This window comes from Tympanuchus pallidicinctus, unplaced genomic scaffold (genome assembly GCF_026119805.1).
Source record: "Tympanuchus pallidicinctus isolate F22 unplaced genomic scaffold, pur_lepc_1.0 scaffold2, whole genome shotgun sequence".
Lineage (NCBI taxonomy): Eukaryota > Metazoa > Chordata > Aves > Galliformes > Phasianidae > Tympanuchus > Tympanuchus pallidicinctus.
The window spans coordinates 13898679-13908085 of NW_026294721.1; the positions used below are offsets into that span (position 1 = coordinate 13898679).

At 46.2% G+C, this 9407-nt stretch overlaps 1 protein-coding gene across 1 annotated transcript in view; it reads right to left on the reverse strand.

The window, feature by feature from the left end:
- The window catches only part of FBXL5 (F-box and leucine rich repeat protein 5), a 33554-nt gene extending 26636 nt beyond the window's left edge, over nt 1-6918 (reverse strand). Inside the window, exon 1 of the mRNA XM_052681462.1 lies at nt 6748-6918. Within this exon, the coding sequence (XP_052537422.1) occupies nt 6748-6882 (135 nt within the window). The 5' untranslated portion in view covers nt 6883-6918. The remainder of the gene's footprint in view (nt 1-6747) is intronic.
- Nucleotides 6919-9407: the final 2489 nt, after the last annotated feature.

Here is a 9407-nt window from a genome sequence, read left to right on the forward strand (position 1 = left end):
TAGATTCCTAATAAGACATTGCTTTTTGTCCCTCTGTCAGGAAGTATCTGAAGTCCAAAGCGCAAATCAAAGGTTTAAGCTTTCTCTCTCCTCCCTCCCTGTCCCCAAACACTCTCTAGCTGCAGTAACTCACAAATGACAAACAGCAAAAACACCTTTGTCTCCCTGTGTTATACTCACTGCAATTCCCAGTGAACAGTGGAAAAATTTATTTTGGACTCTAAATGTAAACAAAAAGAGCCAGAAGTCTCTGAAGAATTACAGCTTATACTCTATTTATTTAGTTGTTTCAGAAATGACCACACACATCCCCAGGTAACCACATAACCCCTATATATACACACACCAATTACAGTCTCAAGCTTCTTAGAAGGCATCAGGTGGGCTTTTTTTTGTTTGTTTTTTACATTTTTTGTTTTATTGGTTTTGTGCCACGAAATAGGAAATTAATAAATGGTTTCTTAAGAAAGAAAAAGGCAAAAGTATCTTATTATTGCTGTCCACAGCAGGCTGGAAAAAAGCACAAAAGATTGTAGCTACATGTGAAGACTGAACAGAAAACCTTTTTTCCCCCCTGCTATTCAAAGGCAAAAGTAGGGGCTGAGACCAGAAAAAGTCTGGTGTAAGAAAAAGCCTAGGGATATGTTTTTAGGAAAGCAAAAAAGAGAGACAAGGCAGTGAAACATCCAATAATCAAGAGCTAGAAGGTTTGTGGTACTTACAATTGTCCTGACAAGAGGGCTGAAATGGTTACGCAGGCCTGAAAAGACTCACACACAGTTATCTCCCATTCCGCACACCCTCTGGCACTTCACTTAAAATGTGTTTAACAGCAGTCATTTAAAACACAGTTATTTCCAGATTCACCTTGAGAATACTCTTCTGTGTGAAAAATTAGTCCAGAGCTGCAACTTCCCGGTAGGTGTAGTGGGAAGCTACTGAATTATTGAGAATCTAAAGCTAAGATGGAAAGAGGACTGGTGGAGTCTCTGATGAAGAACTCAGAGGCATGGACAGCAAGCTGCTCACACATCTCTGGACATGGACGCTTAATTCCATCCCATCTAGGAAGAAGGAAGGCATTTCCTCCCACTTTCTGTCTGGGAGGATGACAAAACAGTTGATCATTTGCATCTCATTAACACTGAAGATCCTCATTAGCTGTTTACTCATGCTAAATCTAGGTAGAGTGAAAGCAGGTCCTTGATGCATCAAAACATTAATTGGTAATAACCAAATACTACAACTTTTTAAATCAACACACTCATATTTGAACAAGCAGTAAAAAAAAATGAATGACAATGTTTGGAAACACTGAAAAGATATTTCAGAAGTAAACCAAAAGTTTTATCTTTTTTTTTAATTAGAAACAGACCTATTTTCATGGAAGAGTTTTTCTGTTCTTCAGGGCATCAAGCAAAAAATACTTCTGACTTGAAAGCAGGAAGTCAAAACGTTCAGTGCTTCATTTTTCAGATTCCCTCTGTCATAAAAGCTGTTGTCATAACCTGGTCCACCTAATTCCCCAATCAATGCTTTACAATATTAAATCTGCTTAATTTAGGGGTATTTTTCACTCTTAACACAGTTCATTTGTAATATTCTTGTTGTAATAGCATAAATTTTAGCACTTAAAACCTGTTTGTTCACTTGAGCAGAGTGGAAAGCTTGCAGCAGAGAAATGATTGAAGCTCAGAAAGCACATTTATCAGCATTTCAATAGCTCTAAAGGTGAAAGATATTTGTATTATCAAAAGAAATAATTATCAGGAAGCAAAAGGAAGTTTTTAGCTAGATGAATTTTAAGAAAAGAATCCCTTAAGTAGCAGAATAGGGCTTAGAACACAAATAATACTCAGCCATAAGTACCAGAGGACAAAAAAAGAACAGTGAAAGACTTTACATATGCTTAAAGTAAATACCATTACATACACCTAAATATAATATTTAACAGGAATGTCCCAAATACTACAATGGCAAAATGTAATGTCATATTTACTTTAGTCTTCACAAAGAAGTTAATGAAGTTATTAATTTCATGAATTAGGACAAAACATTTATGGCAATTAGTTTGCAAGGAGTGGGAAGAACAGGCAAGAAAAAGAAGTACTCATTAAATATTTATACAAGTTCAATCAGAGCAAGTCAGCAGAACATGACAAAAATTCTCTGGAAGAACTAGCCAAAGTAATTACTGTATCACTAGAAACAACTGCAGAGATTGTCTGTAGAAAGTTGAAATTACAGAAGCCTGAAGTTAGGCTAACATAAAAATGACCTCTGATGCATCTGACCCAACACCCAAGGTTGCACAATACAGCTGAGTTATTAACACAGAAGTTCAATGGACAGCCCTTTTCCCTCCTCCCACACTGAAAACCTCATTCTGGGCTCGGCTGACCTCTCAGGAGCCACCTGTACTCCATCACCTCTCACTCCTGTGCCCAGCTGCTCACCAAGGGGCCAGGAGGGTGTTCACAGCAATCCACCCTCACAGAAGCAGCCAGCCATTACAGCCACGCACACTCTGAAGTCTCACGCTGATTTTTGTGAGGCAGGCATAAAGACTTCAGATACAGTTATCAAAAGCCAACACAGCATTACAGGATTCAGAGCATAACTTTTCATCCTACTTCCTCTCCTCCCCTTTATCCCCCCCCCAAAAAAATGTACTGGGTAATTTATCACATTCATCTCAGCAAGGTCTGAACTCCTACTTAAGACAGCACACTCTTCAGCTGCAGTAACACCGTGACAGAACCGTGAGTACAAATCCCATAGAGATGTTCTCATCTGTGATAGGCACAGCCAAAATTATATTCAAAGCGTGCACCAGAGTCTGCTGCTGGAGCAGCCCTGAGCTTGAAGCTAATAAAGAAACATTCAGCCAGCAAGGACTTGTTTAGAAAATATAATCTGATTTCCTTTTGATAAGACAACCAAACTACTTAAGAGGAAGACGATACAACGCATGTTACAGGCCGTGATTTCTCTTAAGGCTTTTGGATATTTTCTTGTTTTACAGCCTTCCAACAAACTCTAGAAAACCACACGCTGTGTCACACACTGGGCAACAGTGATCTCAAATCATACCTATCAATGTTCCCAGCTAAACCAGAATGGGATTTCTAAGACACGGTCAGCTGAAATCTCCACTGTCTCACGACAGATACGGTACTTTCAGCTACAGCGTGAAAAGCAGGAAAGCCAGTAAAGTAACAACCTGCAAGCAGTGCATTCTGTGGTTTTGGAAACACAATGCGTACTGCAACAACAGACATGGTCTCTACTGGATGCAGATACATGGATTTGGGTCAGTGCAAACTACTACATCCCAGAGATAAATTACTCTCATGAGACTAACGAAAGGAAATTCAAGTGTCAGTCTTCAGGAAAGCATAACGATACACGAAGTTCAAAGCCACTATGCAACTGTTAGGAAAAAAGACTGCAGAGTAACATCCAACACCAGCTCAACTCACGGACAGCACTGATTCATCTTGCACAACCGATTTCAGGAAAAAGAAGGCATCATTAGGCAGAGGTTTCACAGCAGCTTAAGCCAACCTCACTGCTGGCTGCCACAGTCCCACCCTCTGCCTCGCATGGGCTTCAGGACTCATCTGGCAGCTCAGTATCAGCAGAAAAATTACCCTGCTTGAAAAAAGAAATTGTTTTCAACCAGCATAAAACCACAGTGAGTCACTTCAAGCACTGATGGGAACAAGACAGGCACACACTTACGAGTAGCACCAGTCAGGTACAGCTTCAGCTGCCACTGGAAGCCATTCAGGCACCCCCACAAAAACAAACACTGCGGTACAGAATGCGTGACCTATGCCATACAGCGCAGTGGATATTTACTCAGGTCAGAAAACAGGTAACCAAGATGGAGGGGGTGACTACAGTATCTCACTAGAGATGAGAAAACACTGCTCTATTTGTAGCAAAGATGATGTCAGGCGTTATGAAACCATTTCAACTATACAATCTACACCAGCACTCGGCTCCCTGCAGGGCGTACACTCTCACAGGACTCACCACAGCACATGACAGGTCTGACGATTTTGTGGGTTTCCTTACAAAACAGAACTTTGGTTATTCTTGCTAATTAAGTCCATGGTACAGCGTACAACGCAGCTGAAATACATCTGATGGTGCAGCAAAGGCACGCACAGATCTCTGCTACCAACAAATAAGAGAATGGGATAACTTTCCAGACACATCAAACTTCTTACACGTCCAATTCACTTTCCTGTCACACGCTGAATTCTGGAAAACCAAACCAAACTGTGTCTCAGTCCTAAGGCATTATTTAGGTACCTGCATACTCCACCTATTAGTAATCTTACAGATAATTCACTGAAAAGCACAGGTGCACCCAACTCACCCTTAACATTTGGTGGAATAAGACGCTGACTGATAACAGCTATATTGCAGTGCACAGGAACACTGCCTGAAGAACAGCACACAATATAAAATTCACAAAACTCAAGACCACTCAAGGATAATCTGAACTTATGAAGAAAACAGCTTTACAGATTATAATTAAGACGTAAGCAGAACTAATGTCTTATCTAATCACAGCATCTCGGTCACACAAAGGAAGTCAAACAGCTCACAGATTTTTTCCTGATACAGATTAATTCAAACAGTGGGGCCATGGGCCAGGCATAGCTTCACGTTCCAAAACAGGGCTAAAGGATGCAAAAATTGATGCTTGTAAAATAAATTAATAGATGAATCCTCATCCACATTCATGCTTACACTTATTTCAGGGAAAAGGAAACAAGCAAGCACACTCCTACACAAAAAGAATTAGAAAATGAGATTACCTTTGTTGCAGACTAAGCAGTTTTAACCAACGTGTTAGCACTTACAAAAACTAACCTTCTTGTCCATTTAGTTTTACTTTTAGGAAAGCATGGTAAACTTGATTACAACTTTGTGGAATGTTCAAAGCAACAGAAATACACATCTAGGGAACAGGAAAAAAAAACAAAAAAAAACAAAAAAAACAAAAACAAGGAATATCAGCAAATGTCTACAATATTGGGCAGTCCTGACAGCAACATGGTTTGCACTCTGGTAAGGGGTGGGGTGAAGAGTCCCAGTTGTCACAGAATGGCCTGGGTTGGAAGGGACCTCAAGGATCATGAATCCCCAACTGCCCTGCCCTAGGCAGGGCCACCAACCTCCACATTTTATACTAGACCAGGCTGCCCAGGGACCCATCCAATCTGGCCTTGAACACCTCCAGGGATGGACAGGGCATCCACAACCTCTCTGGGCAGCCTGTTCCAGCACCACAAAGAACCTCCTCCTGATATCCAAACTAAATCTTCCCTCCCTCAACTTAAAATCATTTCTCCTTGTCCTGTTGTTATCTACCCCCTCAAAGAGTTGATTCCTTTAGGTACTGAAAGGCTGCAATGAGGTCACCCCACAGCCTTCTCTTCTCCAGGCTGAACAAGCACAGCTCCCTCAGCCTGTCTTCACAGGGGAGGGGCTCCAGTCCCCTGATCGCCTTCGTGGCTCTCCTCTGGATCCTCTCCCACAGCTCCCTGACTTTCTTCTACTGGAGGCACGAGATCTGGACACAGCACTCCAGATGGGGCCTCACAAGAGCCAAGTAGAGGGGGACAATCACCTCCCTGTCCCTGCTGGCCACCCCTCTTTTGATGGAGCCCAGGATCCCATTTGCCTTTCGAGCTGCAAGGGCACATTGCTGGCTCATGTTAAGTTTTTCATCCACCAGGATCCCCAGGTCCTTCACAGGGCTGCACTCAAGGATCGCTCCTTCCAATCTGTATGGATGCCTGCGATTCCTCCGGCCCAAGTGCAAAACCTTGCACTTTGCTATGATAATTTGTATATTAAGTGTCTGCTTCCTTGTCTAAACGCTACTACGGTACAGCAGCATAAACTTTCAGGCAGACACAAAAACAAACAAAAAAACCCACAAAACTCAGCGGCGCTCAGAGCAAAAAGGCAAAGTCGAACTGCTCGCCCGGCCTTCCCCGCAGCTCAGCCAGCAGAGCAGAAAGCTGCCGGCACTCAGCGAAGGAGCCCAACGGAGGGCCACGCGGAAGCCCGGCGCGGCACACGTGGAGCACTGCGGGAGGAGGCGAGGCCTGCTCACCCCGCTGCGGCAGCGGGCTGCCTCCACGTAGCCTCACCTTCATCCCAAACGCTGCCCGGCACTTGAAACCACACTGAACAGCTGCCGGCCTGCGATGGAGGCACCGCTCCTGCAGGCGGGACCGCGGGCTCGCAAGTACCGCCCGAAGCTCCCATTACACGCGAAGTTCGCCTTGTAGGTGACGCACTGGGCTGCTGCCAGCCGCCTCGATGCTTTGTGCGCGCAGTGAAACCAGGAGCACGCACACGGCGCTGCCCGGGCATCCTCAGCCACTCGTAGATTAAAGACCCATAGAAACGAAGCGCTGCGTGCCGGCTGCCGGTGGGCGCGCTCACGGACACACGGACACGCACACACACGGACACGCACAGGGCGGCCGCCCCCGCCCCACGGCCGGGCCCCTCCAAGCCACACAGCACGGCCCGCGGCGCGGCAGGCGGTGGGCGCTGCGGAGCGCGGAGGAGGGGCAGCCCAGGGCAGCCCGCGGCCGCTCCCCCTTACAGGCGCAGCGGGGCCGGCGCGCTGACAGCTGCGCACTCGCTCAATCTGCCCCTCCAAGGAGCGGGCTAAAGGCCGCCGCCGCTCCCGGCCCGCCCGCTCTCTACCTTGTCGCAGTAAAGCCCCACGAGCTGCTTCATCCGCCAGTGCGGAGCCGAGAAGACGTCCACCTCCTCAGGGAAGGGAGCCATGTTCTCCCCATAGAGCCCGGGCGCTGGCGGCACTAACGGCGGCGCTAACATCCGCCCCGCGCCTGCGCGGAGGGCGCCCCGCCGGGCCTGGCGCCACGTGACCGCAGCCGCCCCGCCAGCTCCGGCGCGGTTGCTGGCGGCTGCGCTACGCGCGTGCGCGGTGAGAGGCGGCGGCTGCTTCGAAGGCGAGGCGTTGCTTCATACCCCGCTTCGGGGCGGGTCGGTTTTGTCCCCGCGCGGCGAGTTCCTCGTCGTTCGGCTGCGGGGCCTGGCTGGCGCCAGCTGCGCTTGAAGGCAAAGCGACCGGTCTGTGTTTCCAGCCAGACCTGCTGTGCGCACAGCGGTTGACCAGAGCTGTGGAAGCGGCTCCAAGTGCTGCCGGGCTGCGCGGGCGCGCCGTGTGGCGGCTAGCTCGGGAGCCTGGCGCGCGTCTCACGTGCTGCAATCGGCGCTCCTTAAATCTACTGTTAAATAAAAAATCGTTGTGCGTTTACACGAAATAAAGCTGGCTTCTCACTCCTGAAGAATGAACAGGTGCTGAGACGATGCGTGAGGAAGGGAGAGGGGGTGGGCGGGTGAGGCAGTGCGTGTGAAGAGCGCGGTGCGTCCCGGCCGGGCTGCCGTGGCTGTGCCAAGCGAGCAGCGAACTGCTAATGGAACCAATGAACCGTCCGTAAATTGAAATCTTTTGGGTGAAAGCACGCCTGCGTTTTAGCCCAGTACGCGTCAGTGTGCCAGCTATTGGGAACAGAGTGTGAAGTCATCGATTGTAAAATCAGGAGGTAACGAAAGGAGAAGAGAGGGCAGGTGATCTGGGTTATCTCGATCGCCCAACGCGATAATCCCTTCAGTTCTTTATCTGAGGAAATGATCTTTAAGCAATTGCAGTGTTGGGTGTTGCCTTTTCTATTCATCCTTTCCGCTTCAAGAACTTTCGAACATGTTGACCTATTTAATCGTATTTGACAAAGGTGTACAAATTTTGGAAGATTAGCTTTATGCAAGCCTCTGAGAAAATAGCAGTTACACAAGAGAAGGGAAGGAAGGCAAAACAGAGGTATTACACAACTAGCCACCCAGCACACAGCTGTATTTCTCCCTGGCTAGTACACAGAGCTCTACTTTTGGGTCTGGTAGGCACATTTCTTGCATAGAGGAGTATCGCATACAGGGGCACAGGGCAGACTTTGGGGTTACTGCTCTAGGTTGAATTTATGAACCAAAAATGCAAACCCTCAAGAAACAGCGTTTTGTGAAGCATATTGCTTGCTAATATGGGCATTTCCAAAGTCATATTTCAAAGCCTAAAACATGAGATCACACAGAACTGGGGTTCTTCTGCCAGCAGTTCATGCCTCAGTAATAGCAGAGGATTAATGCTCCCACCTGTTAATCTTCCATCTGCTGGAAGTTACTGCTCACATGTTGCAGAAATAACAAGAGAGAACGTGTCCATCCTCATCTTCCAGGCTGTCAGAACATAAACATGCTGAATTTCATGGTAGTCTGAAGAAATATTTGCTTTATGAACTAGAGTATCTCCAGTGCAGATGTGCTTCAAATTTTGATGACTGCTTCATGGGCAGACTTCTCTAGGAGAGAGGGAAAGAGCAAGGGGCAGGTGGTCCACAGCCACTGTGAACTGCTGGAGCTTGGGGGGCAAGGTGGACAGACAGTTCATGGCACTGAAGTGCAATGGTACATGAGAAACTGCCTGATAATGAGATTTAAATGTTATATTTTTCATGGTCAAGTTTAATGGAAGAGTTGGTCATTGTCTACAAGTGTTTACACAGAATATAGTTCTGAGGCTGGATTTTTCATTAACATAATAGAAGAAGACATAATGAGATTCAGTGACTGGAAGCTGAAGAAAAACAAGTTCAGGCCAGAGGTATGACTCCTAAGGCTATCTAACCATGGGAACAATGACCCTGGAGGCCTATTAGATCAGCCATCACATGAAGGATTTAAATCAAAGCTAAGAACGTGTGAAGTGGCTCTGCCAAGTCAGATCAGAGGTCCATCCAGCCACGGTGTATTTTTCCAAGGGGTCAACGAGGACAGAAAGCTTGGCAGGCAATGAGGTGGGGATCCCAGCAATTACTGTACCCGTTTGCATTCCCTCTGTCATGTTCAGTCAGTTTGTGCAGCATTCTGAAAAACATTCTTTTTTTGCAGAACATCGCTGAGAAACCCCCCCATTTTCTTCATGTAATTTGTGAGTTCTAAACTGGTGTGTCCAGAAAGAAAAGCAATTCCAAAACTCTGTCTCCATCTGTTAAAATTACACTGTATATATTTTTAAGCAGGAGTTGTGATCTTGATGCCAGAAATCCCACTTCTATATAGAAGATCTCATCAGTGATACCTACAGTATCTCTTATTCCCAAAATAATTAGGCAAAATATGTCCAAAGTGAAGTCCATGTTAAATTTTTTTCCTTGACTTCTGTGGGTGGTTTCACTGTCTAATCCTAACCCAAAGCAGTAGACTTGAAATCATGTGATTAGTGTGCTAGTGACCTGTCAAGAGGTCATCCTTTAGAGACTATGAAAGGGAAATAGGAAGAAAAA